The 19,686-nt window shown below is 34.5% G+C and overlaps 1 protein-coding gene across 1 annotated transcript; it reads right to left on the bottom strand.

The window, feature by feature from the left end:
* Positions 1-2,387: 2,387 nt before the first annotated feature.
* On the bottom strand, positions 2,388-3,814 carry LOC134684542 (uncharacterized). Its single transcript, XM_063543833.1, has 2 exons — positions 3,653-3,814; positions 2,388-2,987 (listed from the first exon to the last, which is right to left on the bottom strand). Exons 1-2 carry the CDS (start codon positions 3,764-3,766, stop codon positions 2,388-2,390), a joined length of 714 nt encoding a protein of 237 aa, XP_063399903.1. The 5' UTR covers positions 3,767-3,814.
* Positions 3,815-19,686: the final 15,872 nt, after the last annotated feature.

Here is a 19,686-nt window from a genome sequence, read left to right as displayed (position 1 = left end):
TTAGGCAAGTGTCTATCATTTGTACCTAGTGGGCAAAAAAGCTTTGCCGTAGGAAAAATTTTGTGAAGGAAAGAAGGGGGATGGTAGGGTCACCCTACCCCAACTTTGGACCTCAAAAAAAAAAAGTTCCGTAACTTTACCCACCTGGGTATTTGGGCCCAGGTAACCTTAGGCAAGTGTCTATCATTTGTACCTAGTGGGCAAAAAAGCTTTGCCGTAGGAAAAATTTTGTGAAGGAAAGAAGGGGGATGGTAGGGTCACCCTACCCCAACTTTGGACCTCAAAAAAAAAAGTTCCGTAACTTTACCCACCTGGGTATTTGGGCCCAGGTAACCTTAGGCAAGTGTCTATCATTTGTACCTAGTGGGCAAAAAAGCTTTGCCGTAGGAAAAATTTTGTGAAGGAAAGAAGGGGGATGGTAGGGTCACCCTACCCCAACTTTGGACCTCAAAAAAAAAAAGTTCCGTAACTTTACCCACCTGGGGTATTTGGGCCACTTTCAAGTTAACCTTAGGCAAGTGTCTATCATTTTGACCTAGGGGGCAAAAAAGTTTGCCGTAGGAAAAATTTGTGAAGAAAGAAGGGGGATGGTAGGTTCACCCTACACCTCCAACTTTGGACCTCAAAAAAAAAGTTCCGTAACTTTGGGTATTTGGGCCCAGGTAACTTAGGCAAGTGTCTATCATTTGTTCCTAGTGGGCAAAAAAGCTTTGCCGTAGGAAAAATTTTGTGAAGGAAAGAAGGGGGATGGTAGGGTCACCCTACCCCAACTTTGGACCTCAAAAAAAAAGTTCCGTAACTTTACCCACCTGGGTATTTGGGCCCAGGTAACCTTAGGCAAGTGTCTATCATTTGTACCTAGTGGGCAAAAAAGCTTTGCCGTAGGAAAAATTTTGTGAAGGAAAGAAGGGGGATGGTAGGGTCACCCTACCCCAACTTTGGACCTCAAAAAAAAAAGTTCCGTAACTTTACCCACCTGGGTATTTGGGCCCAGGTAACCTTAGGCAAGTGTCTATCATTTGTACCTAGTGGGCAAAAAAGCTTTGCCGTAGGAAAAATTTTGTGAAGGAAAGAAGGGGGATGGTAGGGTCACCCTACCCCAACTTTGGACCTCAAAAAAAAAAGTTCCGTAACTTTACCCACCTGGGTATTTGGGCCCAGGTAACCTTAGGCAAGTGTCTATCATTTGTACCTAGTGGGCAAAAAAGCTTTGCCGTAGGAAAAATTTTGTGAAGGAAAGAAGGGGGATGGTAGGGTCACCCTACCCCAACTTTGGACCTCAAAAAAAAAAGTTCCGTAACTTTACCCACCTGGGTATTTGGGCCCAGGTAACCTTAGGCAAGTGTCTATCATTTGTTCCTAGTGGGCAAAAAAGCTTTGCCGTAGGAAAAATTTTGTGAAGGAAAGAAGGGGGATGGTAGGGTCACCCTACCCCAACTTTGGACCTCAAAAAAAAAAGTTCCGTAACTTTACCCACCTGGGTATTTGGGCCCAGGTAACCTTAGGCAAGTGTCTATCATTTGTACCTAGTGGGCAAAAAAGCTTTGCCGTAGGAAAAATTTTGTGAAGGAAAGAAGGGGGGATGGTAGGGTCACCCTACCCCAACTTTGGACCTCAAAAAAAAAAGTTCCGTAACTTTACCCACCAGCTGGATCTTTGGGCCCAGGCAACCTTAGGCAAGTGGATATCGAGTGTACCTAGTGTGGTTAAAAGCTTTGCCGTAGGGACTTGTCTATGAATTAAAGAAGGGGGAGAGTAGGGTCACCCGACCCCAACTTTGGACTTCAGAAAAAAAAAATCCATAACTTTACCCACCTGGATCTTTGGGCCCAGGCAACTTAGGCAATTGCCTATCGAGTGTACCTAGTGTGGTTAAAAGATTTGCCGTAGGGACTTGGCTATGAATTAAAGAAGGGGGAGGGTAGGGTCAACCGACCCCAACTTAGGGGTCACCCTACCACATCCGCGGCAATGGACATTTGAGCGCATTGACAGGACATTTGAGCGAAAAAAAAAGGACGTTTGAGCGCCAAAGTATAGGACATTTGAGCGCCTAAATTTTAGGACATTTGAGCGAAAATAAGAATAAGCGTAGGACATTTGAGCGAAAACAAGTCTTGGATAGAGAATTGTCTTATTGGCAATCATACCACTTTTTCTTACGAATATAGTTCATTAAATGAGGAGTTTACCAACAAAAAGATTAAAACATATTTTAATTGTAAAAAACAAAGCACTAAAAACAAAGCACAGTCATAAAACAGGAGTTTACCAACAAAAAGATTAAAACATCTTTTAATTGTAAACAAAGCACTAAAAACAAAGCACTGTCATAAAACATAAAACTCGGCAACGGCATTATTTACAAGTCTGTTCGGGCTTGGAACTTATATCCCAGGCTTCTGACATAAAAATCCCTCGTAATTTCCTGCTGGCAGTATTTCGAATGCAAATCCCGGAGATTCTGTTCCTTCTCCTTTTCTGTTATAGCCATGAATAGTATATAACTGTTTAAAGAACTTTGGGCAATATTTGTAAGTACCATCCATAAAAATTTCCGGCACACTGCATAAACATTCAAGATTGGTTGGACACGTAAGAATAATTATACCAGTTTGTTCATCATTAAACTGCACAAAATTTTCAAATTTATTTGACTGAATATTAATCTTCTTTAATGATTGGTGTGTTTCCTCTCTAGATTTAGGAAGTGCAGGGTGAGATTTACGCCTCTTTCTATATATAGCCTTTGAAACGCTGCCAATGTCTTCAGACTTTAGATTTGCTTCATCCATGTTCTGTAACTCTGTACGGATAATTTTTGAAGGACGTTGAGCAATATCATCATCCGCTTTTCTTTTTGATCGTACCCGCAGCAAGTGACGTTCATTGTCACGATCACTGGTATCATGGTTATGAGTATTTTTCTGTTGAATTATAACGGTTCCGGTACAATCCGTCCTCAGTCTTGCTTTGCAACCTTTTGCCTGAAAAATATTGAAAGGACAAATACAATTGAAGTGTTTAAATGCTTTTTCATTTGCTATTGCAAGACATAAAAATAAGATGTAGTATGAATCCTAAAAAGACAACTCCTCATCCAAGACACAATATAATTAAAACAAGCAATTATATATTGTATATATACACTGTAAAAATTGTGTTTAGGGCCTAAACACTTTTCTATACACATTTCATGTTATACAATTGGTTACATGTTTAGGCTCTAAGCATGTGTGGCATTACATGTTGAAATTCATAACATGTTTAGAATGGGAACACCACAGACATTTATGTATTTAGCTTCTAAACATTTTCCTAAACATGTTTAGATCTAAACATGTTTAGGAAATATTTAGGCTCTAAGCACAATTTTTACAGTGTATTGTATGAATATTGTAAAGTGCCTAGAAAATCAACCTAACAATGTTATATAGGTTACAGTACGACCTTCAACATGGAGCCTTGATACCTAACCCTATATGTGGTAGCTTATATTCAAATGTGTTAAAAAATTAATCTAAAGGAGGTATAAGATAGACATATAATGATATAGATATAAATCAAAATTAAAAGAAGTTATGGAAGTTGAAGCGTAACAGACGAACAAGTAGTTTACATTAACATTAAATTTGTAAAAAAAGGTACTTACTGTACATCTCCAGGATATTTCTTCTCCTTTTAGTGTTTTGTCCACTCTATATCGGAAACTGTCACAAACAAGGCTTCTTTTTCCCTTATTAGTCTCGGTCAAAATAATATCCATTTTAACACGTACATGTATTATTAGTATTAAGATTTCAAGTGCCAAGGGACATTTAACTTAATAGATATATATATAAGAATTTTAGAACAAAGAAAATTTGCATAGCCAATGAATTATAGTAGAATTGATTGGTAAATAGAGATCAACTTAGGATTTCACTTACATAAACCAGCCAGAACCGGTCGAATTACTCGGGTGTGAAATAAAATAAAAAATATTTATAACTAAATCTTACTTTTTTTTCTTACTTTAAAAAAAAAATCTTAATTCGTGTAAAATTATCAGGGAAAATTTCGCTCAAATGTCCTGTCTGAAAACTCAGGTAAGGTTAATATCCCGGCGCTCAAATGTCCTATGAAGTCGGCGCTCAAATGACCCTATGTGCTTTTTTCTTTTTCGCTCAAATGTCCTATGTCACATCCGGGACTTTGCCGACCCTACCACATCCGGGACTTTGCCGTAGGGAAATGTTTACGGATTATAGTTATTTTACATAGGCTTGAATCTGAATATTTATGTCAAATCGTTCTCGTTCTATTTGATGTCTGTTGTTTTTACACTTATCGCTTTTCTTATAAGAATGTAATAAATAAATTACTAGAGTGACTATTTACTTATGAATAATTTCCTGAACTAGCTTGTTCTTAGGCGAAAAGTGAATATAATGGTTATCAGCTTTTCTTTTCAATCGAATAATTTCTATAAGCTTGAAGATCTAATTGTATCGCTACACTAGTTTATTGTTACCCGTTGTTATAAATTGTTATTATTATTATTATTATTATTATACAGATAATAACCCATCCCTTATCAGAGAGAAAGGTGAAAGGGTTAATAGCTAAAACATTTTTTAGATTCCCGGCTTTAAAAAAAAGTCGTATTTAGTACACGAATAAATAATTAAACTTTGTATGTGTTAAAATGGAATTACATTTCATCTTCCTACTGGAAATTATTTGTCATCATATTTATTTATTTGTCATAATTATAAGTACGTTTGGTGTTGTTGTAAGTCTTCGGTTTTTGGGCATGATCAAGTTGGCGCGTTTTCTTATTGTTCGCTGGCTTATTGTTCGCTAGCTTGATTCACCTTATTGTTCGCTGGCTTATTGTTCGCTAGCTTGAGTCTGGTATTGATAACCTATAGAACTGAAATTTCACAAAAATACCGGTAAATAATTTTGCTGATTGATATGATGCTGGTTAGGTTAGCGCGAAATAAATATTCTTACTCCTATTGCTTCATGTAATTTTTTTTTTATAAAATTGAATTCGACTACAGTTCAGCATAAAAAAAACGTGAATATGCAAAAGCCAGGTAATATGTTAATGATAAAGTGTGTATAAGTTTTCTTAAACGAAGTTACCCGTATAATTACCAAGAATTACATTTGAGCGCAAAGTTCTGTATGTGGTTTGGTTGGTTTATGTAACATTTATAATTTAGACTGGGATCCTGGCTAATCTTGACCTTACGACGCGCAGCTAGATTGGACCGGATCCCAGACTAATGTAACATCGTAAAACTCAGGGTAACGGAATTTTTCCGTTGCTATAAGATCATTGAGGCCATCTATTTTTATTGCGGGTTCCACATATTTAAATCGGAATTATAGAAAAAATGGAATGTTGTGAGCAGAATCAAAACAGAAATGATGAATACTGCAACATTTCCAGCAAAATATAAATAGGATGGAGGATCTGTGTACTCACATTATTTGTAAAACTCTCCTTATTCATGTGAAGCGTGTGCTTTACATCGAGGCTTATTCTTTACATCGAGGCTTATTATGCTAATATATATAATAAATCATCGACGCCACAGTACTTCAACCAATCAGACAATGTTTATTTGGGGCATTCGATCGATTTTAACTCAGATTTTGGAATATTTCAATCGAAATTATAGAAAAATGGAATGTTGTTAGTACATATAAAATAGAAAATGATGAATACTTTTAGCTATAGATAATTTGGATGGGGGTTCTGTGTATTCACATTATTTGCACAACTCTCCTTACTGATGCCATATTTTGGAATTTCCATGACCTTAATGGTTCGCGAAAATTAACATTTTTATATATAATATAGTAATTACGAAGGTTTACTGATTTTAATTTTAAATCATCAAAACCAGTGTAAAATCAGAAAGTAACATGTAAGGTGTCACAAGTTGAAGCACTCTTTCATCTCCATCTGAGCTGATATAAAGAAGCCTTGGTCTATCTTTAGATCCATTCTGAATTTCTTAGACTAGCAAATTTGATTTCAATTTGAGAACCAATTCCTATTTTTTTCGGCCTCTTCTACCAGGCCAACACTGTTCAGTTAATTTACGAATTGCAAATTGAAAAGGTACTTTATTTTTTCACAATTCCGTCCAGGTACTCTGGGTCGATATAACTTATCAAACATTCCATATACATGTGAATTATTTTCGTCATAGGACTGACCAGGGTTTAAGCTGGATAAGAAGTGGCCTTTCCCTTTAACGTTTTGGATACATTTCAAATAGAAGCCAGAAATAACTACATTGGTTAGACGTATAAAGAGGGGCATGAAATATCTTTAAACATGTTTAACACTGCCGCATTTGTTGCACCTGCATGACCCAACTTGAGTCCGTAACCTTTGCTATAAAGTCTTGTATTTATTTAATTTTTTTAAATTTGGGTTCATTTATATGTTTCAAGAAACAAACATTGAACTTCGACCCCCTTTTGTAGTTAATTGATTGCTCACTTAGGAGACAGCTTCAGGTATTCCATACATGTTTAGTTTCGAGCCATGGTGAATTTTCTAAATATGAACGTTTTTGTACAATTGAATTGATTTTTAGATAGTTGAATAATAATATAGCCTTCCTAGTGGGTTTATATGAACATTTAGATTATTTTTAGCATGTTTTATAAGCCATTGTTCAGTTTGACCGTCCAAGCGTTCCTATCCGTACCGCCATACATTTTGAAAATTTTGTATTTTTTTTCAACCAAGATTCGACGCTCGATCTTTTCAATTCAATTTCATGGAAAAAAACAGCAGAAATGCATATGATTTTTTTTACCTCTTGATAGATATATGTCTATGGTATTAGGAAAGGTATCACTCTTATTGATTGAAATTTTCCTTTGGACCAAATTTTTCAGATCTTTGTGATATGTTCAACCCCCTATTTTGCCATATTTGGTATCAAATAATTGCTCATTGTTGCCATAGTTACACAAAAAAAGAGATTATATTTCACCATTATTACTATTGGAAATCAAATCTATGGACGATTCTCTTTCCATAAAATATACACATGCATAGCTTTAATATTAAGCCTTATTTATTAGGAAGGAAGGGAAAGAGGGTGTTTAAAAATTACGAGTGTCAATTCTTAGTTTTTTTCCTATCTGTGACTTGACGCCCACCCTAGTGCATAATTTTCTCGCTGCGTTGGGTTGTTTCTTCTATTTGGTCGAGCTTCTGTTTCTTTGACATTTCCATTCTCAATTTAATCAAGGATTTACTATACTCACTGAAGATTTTTTTAAAGACATGTACAGTTACATATAATTATGCTGTTAATGTCACTCCTTTGCGGAAGCAACGTTAAATAACAGTTAAGATCAGTTAACAGAGAAAATAATGTCAAAAACAGTGAACACTTTAAGTATAAAGTAACAGATAACAAGAATCTCAATTTCAAATAAACAGTTAACATCATTGCAAATTTTAACAAAACAGATTACAGACAGTGGGTCGAAAACAGTTAAGTTTTTAAAATTTATCAGTCAAATAACAGTTTTAAAAATTTTCAACCTTGAAAAGACCCCCCCCCCCCCCCTCCCATCTGAGATAGTTGAACTTAATACTTTATTTTCTTTGAAAGGACGCGGTAAATAACTATTCTAAAATTAGCAAGTTGCCATACAGTTGAAAACAAGTTGCCATACAGTAAATTTTTCAACACGAGCAAGTTGCCGTACCCTAGAATTTATTTTTTGTGGTCTATATTCTTTAAAATGCATCTTTTTGACAACAAATTTCAGTAAATATGTTGCCACACTATAATAATCTAAAATCGTGTCTGGAAAAATAATGAAAAACAGTTCAATATATTGAGAATGGGGCTACAGAGGACGATAGACCTCGAAATTTTCCGGTACTAAGTGGCAAGTTTTGGAGTATTACACAAAATCTTGTATTTATTTTGTACTTATTGGCCTAATAATTAAAAGAATTATATATCAGAAAATCATTTCTTAAGCGACACCCTCATCAAATGAGTGGAAATGCTTTAAATTGAATGAATTCTTAACTTGTTTATTTTTTTTTCTGCTTCTCTCCGCTTCGTTAGTACCCAATTTCCGGTGGCGATGATACACAGTGAATATGACACCTATCAAAGTATCAAATATTAATTTGTTATTCAAGAGAAACTGTCATCGAGGATTCTACAGTGATCCCAAGACCTGGCGCTTTCATTTGACACAAAAATACCACTCTTTTTGTTTACGTTTTGACAAAATTACAGCTATGCGTAGGAACTATTTTGTTTAACTTATGTACTACTTTCTGGTATGTTCTTTTGTGACCGGGCCAGCATTTTTGCTTCAATACCTTATTGGTGTCAAGCGAAAAATGAAAGGACTGACACACTCTATTTTAATTTGGAAATTAGCGCAGACACCCCTTCGAACATTAAATAAGTCTTACTTATTTACTGGATAGAAAGAAAAAAATAATTTAAGCGATAATTAAAACAAATACTGTTATATGTTTTAATTCAACAAAATTCAGAATCTTTTTGAAAGGATTTTGTGACTCACAAAAGAGCAGGTTTTTGTTTATATGCAATTGTCTTTGGGGTTTATTTTGGGCGGGGGGGTTATTTTCTGTCGGATGTAACAACTTCATTTGTTTCTTCGGCAGTGTTAACTCTAGTTGATTCTTCATCTTACACTGCAGTGTAGACCGATTTTTTTTTAGATCCTCTCCCTGTATTTTTTCCATTAGGCGATTTATTACATGGACTTCCCCTCTGCATGGTTCACTAAGTGGATTGTTACTCGATATGTAGTTCCGTTACATCTGCCATAATGCATGACGTTAACTTCGACTTACGACTTGTTTTTACCTTCAAGGAGTGGTTATGGCAGCGTGAGTCTGGCTTTGAAAGACTTCATCGTTTACGATGAAATGAGGCTGCTTTCGTCTACTGTGACATAAAGTGTACGTCTACTTAGATTGACGGTATTACACAACCATTAACTTGCCTCTTTTATGAAGACCTGCGCTGAAGAAATTCGTGCGATAATATACCGGATTTTTTTAGAAACTTTTCTAATGCAATTACATTCATACTTAAAAGTAAAACACCACTCTTTGCTCGTGAAAAGTGGTGTAAATTTGAACAATCTAACACGGTAAAAACAGCGAACTTCATGCCGATCGGTAGCGTGTTGCTGTTTTATTGACGTATAACTTGTATCTTCCTTTATTCCTATTTTATGTTTCAAAAAAGTAGTTTCCTTTTTACTAAAACATTGAAAATATGATCGCATTTGATAGCTGTTGATTATCAGGGGAATAAATCTATTTGACGGCAACCCCCCCCCCCCCCCCCCCCCCTTTTTCTTAAATAAATCTAAAAGCAATGCAAAAAGCAAAAATAAAACATAAATACACTAAAAAAAAGCCTTTGCCAATCATAATACGAAACAAAACAAGCTTGTTCTTTTTCAAGTCACATACACTGTACATTGTATTGGGTTCGAAATCCTTATATAGTACACAATTTGTAAAGTTTCCTCAGAGAAGGTATTGAAAAAATCTGGACAGAAATATACGTATTGTATACGTTTGTGGGTTTTGGGGCATTTTTCGTCTTTTTCGAAGTTGTGATCTGCAAAGTTTAAAATTAGATAGTTGCAAAAAGAGTTAAACAACGTATAAATCATGAAATGAGTCTTTATCGTGTTTGTTTTTAGAAAACAATTCATAATTTTGCATATCTGTGAATTTATCCGTTTATTAGTATACCTTTTTCATTAAATAATGTTTACATATAAATTTGCAAAGAAACAGTTTCATGTTAACCACAGAATTGAAGTAATAGTTTAGACCTGATGGGATCTCTACCCTTGTTGGGTTTGGCTGAAACTCGTACGTCTAGGCGATGAGATTAATTATGAGACACATCTTTCTCCATTTCTCTCCTTGTTACTTTTGCCAATGAAAAGGGGGATGATGGGAACAAATCTATAACTGTTCTATAACCCTGTTTGACGTTTTTTGTCCATGTCAGAATACTTGTCGATTGTTGTCTTTCGTCATATTGTATTGTCAGTACCGCCCCCCTTTTATTAATATAGAGCTTAGATTTATTTTGTTGAATTTATATGTTTAAAAACAAAGAAGATGTGGTATGATTTCTAATGAGACAACTCTATAAGAGACCAAAGGACACAGATATTGATAACTATAGGACATCGTACGGCCTTCAACAATGAGCAAAGTCCATATCTCAAAGTCAACTTTAAAGGAAATGTAATAGAATTCAAATAAAATAACTAACTGTCTCATCTATGTACAAAATAAGTAACGAAAAACAAATATATCTTTCATATAATCGAGACAATAAAGAGCAAGAAATGTTGTGTGGTGACCTGACTATTGTCGCGGACTGTACGTATGCATCAATATATTTATTTCCGTTATTTCTGTCGTTAGGTTATTGTTCAATTGACATATTATAACCCTCATCTGGTTCTCCTTCTATTTCATTCTTAATTTTCCGTGTACACTACTAGGTGAGAAAAATATTAATATATAAATCTGATCGCACCTATATACCATATTGTCAGGACATCGGTCCATTTTTTAAGATAACACGTCCCCCTCTCGATGTCTTTTGGTTATTTGTGTAGTTGGATTGCTGTCTCATTGACGTATACTTCACATCACCTTTTATTCATGCAGGTTATGACTACACAAAATATTATCATATCAGCCTGATAGTACACTGCTAATTTTTTTTTTGGCTTTGTTTATAATATAGCGGATTGACATAATTGTGTCGGGTTTTAACGTCCAGTGACAAATATTTCATGGATAGTCAAGGCCATTGTATCAGCTTGAAATTAAATCGTAAAGATATTGCGCATATGTCTTGTCCACTTCAACATTTGCTATTTTTTGTATTTTCTGAGTGAAGAAAGAAAGAAACTTGCGCACTTACTTCAAGTGTGTTTTCTGGAACAAAAAACACTAATGCATAGCCTTCTGAGTTAAATTATGCAAATTTGAGCATTTAAAGCTACTGTTGTCTTTTAATTAGTACAGTGGCAGTCATTTCATAACAAAACTATACGTTGAATTAGGCCTTTAGGTTTCTAAATTAAACTGTCTCCTATTTTATTTTTGTCTGGGTCTTTTCGTAGCCGACTTTACGGTTTGGGTTTTTCTCATTGTTGAAGACCGTACGATTGTCTATAATTACTTACATCGACTTCATTTGAACTTTTGTGGATAGTTCTCTCATTAGCAGTCTTTATTTTTATATACATAATCGACTTGACTGCGCTGAAAAAATATCTTAATTTGCATATTACAATGCACTGGTTCCAAAAAGTTGGGTTATATGGAAAAAAAATATCCAAAAAAACAACCAGGTACTTCCGTCCTGAATAACAAGGCCAATATGACCCCTATCAAAGTATCAAATATTAATTTATTATTCAAGAGAAACTGTCATCGAGGATTCTACAGTGATCCCAAGACCTGGCGCTTTCATTTGACACAAAAATACCACTCTTTTTGTTTACGTTTTGACAAAATTACAGCTATGCGTAGGAACTATTTTGTTTAACTTATGTACTACTTTCTGGTATGTTCTTTTGTGACCGGGCCAGCATTTTTGCTTCAATACCTTATTGGTGTCAAGCGAAAAATGAAAGAACTGACACACTCTATTTTAATTTGGAAATTAGCGCAGACACCCCTTCAAACATTAAATAAGTCTTACTTATTTACTGGATAGAAAGAAAAAAATAATTTAAGCGATAATTAAAACAAATACTGTTATATGTTTTAATTCAACAAAATTCAGAATCTTTTTGAAAGGATTTTGTGACTCTAAAAAGAGCAGGTTTTTGTTTATATGTAATTGTCTTTGGGGTTTTTTTTGGGGCGGGGGGGGGGTGTATTTTCTGTCGGATGTAACAACTTCATTTGTTTCTTCGGCAGTGTTAACTCTAGTTGATTCTTCATCTTACACTGCAGTGTAGACCGATTTTTTTTAGATCCTCTCCCTGTATTTTTTCCATTAGGCGATTTATTACATGGACTTCCCCTCTGCATGGTTCACTAAGTGGATTGTTACTCGATATGTAGTTCCGTTACATCTGCCATAATGCATGACGTTAACTTCGACTTACGACTTGTTTTTACCTTCAAGGAGTGGTTATGGCAGCGTGAGTCTGGCTTTGAAAGACTTCATCGTTTACGATGAAATGAGGCTGCTTTCGTCTACTGTGACATAAAGTGTACATCTACTTAGATTGACGGTATTACACAACCATTAACTTGCCTCTTTTATGAAGACCTGCGCTGAAGAAATTCGTGCGATAATATACCGGATATTTTTAGAAACTTTTCTTATGCAATTACATTCATACTTAAAAGTAAAACACCACTCTTTGCTCGTGAAAAGTGGTGTAAATTTGAACAATCTAACACGGTAAAAACAGCGAACTTCATGCCGATCGGTAGCGTGTTGCTGTTTTATTGACGTATAACTTGTATCTTCCTTTATTCCTATTTTATGTTTCAAAAAAGTTGTTTCCTTTTTACTTAAACATTGAAAATATGATCGCATTTCATAGCTGTTGATTATCAGGGGAATAAATCTATTTGACGGCAACCACCCCCCTTTTTCTTAAATAATTCTAAAAGCAATGCAAAAAGCAAAAATAAAACATAAATACACTAAAAAAAGCCTTTGCCAATCATAATACGAAACAAAACAAGCTTGTTCTTTTTCAAGTCACATACATTGTATTGGGTTCGAAACCCTTATATAGTACACAATTTGTAAAGTTTCCTCAGAGAAGGTATTGAAAAAATCTGGACAGAAATATACGTATTGTATACGTTTGTGGGTTTGGGGCATTTTTCGTCTTTTTCGAAGTTGTGATCTGCAAAGTTTAAAATTAGATAGTTGCAAAAAGAGTTAAACAACGTATAAATCATGAAATGAGTCTTTGTCGTGTTTTTTTTAGAAAACAATTCATAATTTTGCAAATCTGTGAATTTATCCGTTTATTAGTATACCTTTTTCATTAAATAATGTTTACATATAGATTTGCAAAGAAACAGTTTCATGATAACCACAGAATAAAAATAAAACTGTAGACCTGATGGAATCTCTACCCTTGTTGGGTTTGGGTGAAACTCGTACGTCTAGGCGATGAAATTAATTATGAGACACATCTTTCTCCATTTCTCTCCTTGTTACTTTTGCCAATGAAAAGGGGGATGATGGGAACAAATCTATAACTTTTCTATAACCCTGTTTGACGTTTTTTGTCCATGTCAGAATACTTGTCGATTGTTGTCTTTCGTCATATTGTATTGTCAGTACCGCCCCCCTTTTATTAATATAGAACTTAGATTTATTTTGTTGAATTTATATGTTTAAAAACAAAGAAGATGTGGTATGATTTCTAATGAAACAACTCTATAAGAGACCAAAGGACACAGATATTGATAACTATAGGACATCGTACGGCCTTCAACAATGAGCAAAACCCATATCGCATACTCAACTTTAAAGGAAATGTAATAGAATTCAAATAAAATAACTAACTGTCTCATCTATGTACAAAATAAGTAACGAAAAACAAATATATCTTTCATATAATCGAGACAATAAAGAGCAAGAAATGTTGTGTGGTGACCTGACTATTGCCGCAGACTGTACGTATGCATCAAGATATTTATTTCCGTTATTTCTGTCGTTAGGTTATTGTTCAATTGACATATTATAACCCTCATCTGGTTCTCCTTCTATTTCATTCTTAATTTTCCGTGTACACTACTAGGTGAGAAAAATATTAATATATAAATCTGATCGCACCTATATACCATATTGTCAGGACATCGGTCCATTTTTTAAGATTACACGTCCCCCTCTCGATGTCTTTTGGTTATTTGTGTAGTTGGATTGCTGTCTCATTGACGTATACTTCACATCACCTTTTATTCATGCAGGTTATGACTACACAAAATATTATCATATCAGCCTGATAGTACACTGCTAATTTTTTTTTTTGGCTTTGTTTATAATATAGCGGATTGACATAATTGTGTCGGGTTTTAACGTCCAGTGACAAATATTTCATGGATAGTCAAGGCCATTGTATCAGCTTGAAATTAAATCGTAAAGATATTGCGCATATGTCTTGTCCACTTCAACATTTGCTATTTTTTGTATTTTCTGAGTGAAGAAAGAAAGAAACTTGCGCACTTACTTCAAGTGTGTTTTCTGGAACAAAAAACACTAATGCATAGCCTTCTGTGTTAAATTATGCAAATTTGAGCATTTAAAGCTACTGTTGTCTTTTAATTAGTACAGTGGCAGTCATTTCATAACAAAACTATACGTTGAATTAGGCCTTTAGGTTTCTAAATTAAACTGTCTCCTATTTTATTTTTGTCTGGGTCTTTTCGTAGCCGACTTTACGGTTTGGGTTTTTCTCATTGTTGAAGACCGTACGATTGTCTATAATTACTTACATCGACTTCATTTGAACTTTTGTGGATAGTTCTCTCATTAGCAGTCTTTATTTTTATATACATAATCGACTTGACTGCGCTGAAAAAATATCTTAATTTGCATATTACAATGCACTGGTTCCAAAAAGTTGGGTTATATGGAAAAAAAATATCCAAAAAAACAACCAGGTACTTCCGTCCTGAATAACAAGGCCAATATGACCCCTATCAAAGTATCAAATATTAATTTATTATTCAAGAGAAACTGTCATCGAGGATTCTACAGTGATCCCAAGACCTGGCGCTTTCATTTGACACAAAAATACCACTCTTTTTGTTTACGTTTTGACAAAATTACAGCTATGCGTAGGAACTATTTTGTTTAACTTATGTACTACTTTCTGGTATGTTCTTTTGTGACCGGGCCAGCATTTTTGCTTCAATACCTTATTGGTGTCAAGCGAAAAATGAAAGAACTGACACACTCTATTTTAATTTGGAAATTAGCGCAGACACCCCTTCAAACATTAAATAAGTCTTACTTATTTACTGGATAGAAAGAAAAAAATAATTTAAGCGATAATTAAAACAAATACTGTTATATGTTTTAATTCAACAAAATTCAGAATCTTTTTGAAAGGATTTTGTGACTCTAAAAAGAGCAGGTTTTTGTTTATATGTAATTGTCTTTGGGGTTTTTTTTGGGGCGGGGGGGGGGGGGGGTATTTTCTGTCGGATGTAACAACTTCATTTGTTTCTTCGGCAGTGTTAACTCTAGTTGATTCTTCATCTTACACTGCAGTGTAGACCGATTTTTTTTAGATCCTCTCCCTGTATTTTTTCCATTAGGCGATTTATTACATGGACTTCCCCTCTGCATGGTTCACTAAGTGGATTGTTACTCGATGTGTAGTTCCGTTACATCTGCCATAATGCATGACGTTAACTTCGACTTACGACTTGTTTTTACCTTCAAGGAGTGGTTATGGCAGCGTGAGTCTGGCTTTGAAAGACTTCATCGTTTACGATGAAATGAGGCTGCTTTCGTCTACTGTGACATAAAGTGTACATCTACTTAGATTGACGGTATTACACAACCATTAACTTGCCTCTTTTATGAAGACCTGCGCTGAAGAAATTCGTGCGATAATATACCGGATATTTTTAGAAACTTTTCTTATGCAATTACATTCATACTTAAAAGTAAAACACCACTCTTTGCTCGTGAAAAGTGGTGTAAATTTGAACAATCTAACACGGTAAAAACAGCGAACTTCATGCCGATCGGTAGCGTGTTGCTGTTTTATTGACGTATAACTTGTATCTTCCTTTATTCCTATTTTATGTTTCAAAAAAGTTGTTTCCTTTTTACTAAAACATTGAAAATATGATCGCATTTCATAGCTGTTGATTATCAGGGGAATAAATCTATTTGACGGCAACCACCCCCCTTTTTCTTAAATAAATCTAAAAGCAATGCAAAAAGCAAAAATAAAACATAAATACACTAAAAAAAAGCCTTTGCCAATCATAATACGAAACAAAACAAGCTTGTTCTTTTTCAAGTCACATACATTGTATTGGGTTCGAAACCCTTATATAGTACACAATTTGTAAAGTTTCCTCAGAGAAGGTATTGAAAAAATCTGGACAGAAATATACGTATTGTATACGTTTGTGGGTTTGGGGCATTTTTCGTCTTTTTCGAAGTTGTGATCTGCAAAGTTTAAAATTAGATAGTTGCAAAAAGAGTTAAACAACGTATAAATCATGAAATGAGTCTTTATCGTGTTTTTTTTAGAAAACAATTCATAATTTTGCAAATCTGTGAATTTATCCGTTTATTAGTATACCTTTTTCATTAAATAATGTTTACATATAGATTTGCAAAGAAACAGTTTCATGATAACCACAGAATAAAAGTAAAACTGTAGACCTGATGGAATCTCTACCCTTGTTGGGTTTGGGTGAAACTCGTACGTCTAGGCGATGAAATTAATTATGAGACACATCTTTCTCCATTTCTCTCCTTGTTACTTTTGCCAATGAAAAGGGGGATGATGGGAACAAATCTATAACTTTTCTATAACCCTGTTTGACGTTTTTTGTCCATGTCAGAATACTTGTCGATTGTTGTCTTTCGTCATATTGTATTGTCAGTACCGCCCCCCTTTTATTAATATATAACTTAGATTTATTTTGTTGAATTTATATGTTTAAAAACAAAGAAGATGTGGTATGATTTCTAATGAAACAACTCTATAAGAGACCAAAGGACACAGATATTGATAACTATAGGACATCGTACGGCCTTCAACAATGAGCAAAACCCATATCGCATACTCAACTTTAAAGGAAATGTAATAGAATTCAAATAAAATAACTAACTGTCTCATCTATGTACAAAATAAGTAACGAAAAACAAATATATCTTTCATATAATCGAGACAATAAAGAGCAAGAAATGTTGTGTGGTGACCTGACTATTGTCGCAGACTGTACGTATGCATCAAGATATTTATTTCCGTTATTTCTGTCGTTAGGTTATTGTTCAATTGACATATTATAACCCTCATCTGGTTCTCCTTCTATTTCATTCTTAATTTTCCGTGTACACTACTAGGTGAGAAAAATATTAATATATAAATCTGATCGCACCTATATACCATATTGTCAGGACATCGGTCCATTTTTTAAGATTACACGTCCCCCTCTCGATGTCTTTTGGTTATTTGTGTAGTTGGATTGCTGTCTCATTGACGTATACTTCACATCACCTTTTATTCATGCAGGTTATGACTACACAAAATATTATCATATCAGCCTGATAGTACACTGCTAATTTTTTTTTTTGGCTTTGTTTATAATATAGCGGATTGACATAATTGTGTCGGGTTTTAACGTCCAGTGACAAATATTTCATGGATAGTCAAGGCCATTGTATCAGCTTGAAATTAAATCGTAAAGATATTGCGCATATGTCTTGTCCACTTCAACATTTGCTATTTTTTGTATTTTCTGAGTGAAGAAAGAAAGAAACTTGCGCACTTACTTCAAGTGTGTTTTCTGGAACAAAAAACACTAATGCATAGCCTTCTGTGTTAAATTATGCAAATTTGAGCATTTAAAGCTACTGTTGTCTTTTAATTAGTACAGTGGCAGTCATTTCATAACAAAACTATACGTTGAATTAGGCCTTTAGGTTTCTAAATTAAACTGTCTCCTATTTTATTTTTGTCTGGGTCTTTTCGTAGCCGACTTTACGGTTTGGGTTTTTCTCATTGTTGAAGACCGTACGATTGTCTATAATTACTTACATCGACTTCATTTGAACTTTTGTGGATAGTTCTCTCATTAGCAGTCTTTATTTTTATATACATAATCGACTTGACTGCGCTGAAAAAATATCTTAATTTGCATATTACAATGCACTGGTTCCAAAAAGTTGGGTTATATGGAAAAAAAATATCCAAAAAAACAACCAGGTACTTCCGTCCTGAATAACAAGGCCAATATGACCCCTATCAAAGTATCAAATATTAATTTATTATTCAAGAGAAACTGTCATCGAGGATTCTACAGTGATCCCAAGACCTGGCGCTTTCATTTGACACAAAAATACCACTCTTTTTGTTTACGTTTTGACAAAATTACAGCTATGCGTAGGAACTATTTTGTTTAACTTATGTACTACTTTCTGGTATGTTCTTTTGTGACCGGGCCAGCATTTTTGCTTCAATACCTTATTGGTGTCAAGCGAAAAATGAAAGAACTGACACACTCTATTTTAATTTGGAAATTAGCGCAGACACCCCTTCAAACATTAAATAAGTCTTACTTATTTACTGGATAGAAAGAAAAAAATAATTTAAGCGATAATTAAAACAAATACTGTTATATGTTTTAATTCAACAAAATTCAGAATCTTTTTGAAAGGATTTTGTGACTCTAAAAAGAGCAGGTTTTTGTTTATATGTAATTGTCTTTGGGGTTTTTTTTGGGGCGGGGGGGGGGGGGGGGGGGGGGGGTATTTTCTGTCGGATGTAACAACTTCATTTGTTTCTTCGGCAGTGTTAACTCTAGTTGATTCTTCATCTTACACTGCAGTGTAGACCGATTTTTTTTAGATCCTCTCCCTGTATTTTTTCCATTAGGCGATTTATTACATGGACTTCCCCTCTGCATGGTTCACTAAGTGGATTGTTACTCGATATGTAGTTCCGTTACATCTGCCATAATGCATGACGTTAACTTCGACTTACGACTTGTTTTTACCTTCAAGGAGTGGTTATGGCAGCGTGAGTCTGGCTTTGAAAGACTTCATCGTTTACGATGAAATGAGGCTGCTTTCGTCTACTGTGACATAAAGTGTACATCTACTTAGATTGACGGTATTACACAACCATTAACTTGCCTCTTTTATGAAGACCTGCGCTGAAGAAATTCGTGCGATAATATACCGGATATTTTTAGAAACTTTTCTTATGCAATTACATTCATACTTAAAAGTAAAACACCACTCTTTGCTCGTGAAAAGTGGTGTAAATTTGAACAATCTAACACGGTAAAAACAGCGAACTTCATGCCGATCGGTAGCGTGTTGCTGTTTTATTGACGTATAACTTGTATCTTCCTTTATTCCTATTTTATGTTTCAAAAAAGTTGTTTCCTTTTTACTAAAACATTGAAAATATGATCGCATTTCATAGCTGTTGATTATCAGGGGAATAAATCTATTTGACGGCAACCACCCCCCTTTTTCTTAAATAAATCTAAAAGCAATGCAAAAAGCAAAAATAAAACATAAATACACTAAAAAAAAGCCTTTGCCAATCATAATACGAAACAAAACAAGCTTGTTCTTTTTCAAGTCACATACATTGTATTGGGTTCGAAACCCTTATATAGTACACAATTTGTAAAGTTTCCTCAGAGAAGGTATTGAAAAAATCTGGACAGAAATATACGTATTGTATACGTTTGTGGGTTTGGGGCATTTTTCGTCTTTTTCGAAGTTGTGATCTGCAAAGTTTAAAATTAGATAGTTGCAAAAAGAGTTAAACAACGTATAAATCATGAAATGAGTCTTTATCGTGTTTTTTTTAGAAAACAATTCATAATTTTGCAAATCTGTGAATTTATCCGTTTATTAGTATACC

Source organism: Mytilus trossulus, chromosome 9, assembly GCF_036588685.1.
Source record: "Mytilus trossulus isolate FHL-02 chromosome 9, PNRI_Mtr1.1.1.hap1, whole genome shotgun sequence".
Taxonomy (NCBI): domain Eukaryota; kingdom Metazoa; phylum Mollusca; class Bivalvia; order Mytilida; family Mytilidae; genus Mytilus; species Mytilus trossulus.
Note: the sequence above shows the minus strand (reverse complement) of the source record. Positions and strands in the feature narration are given on the sequence as shown.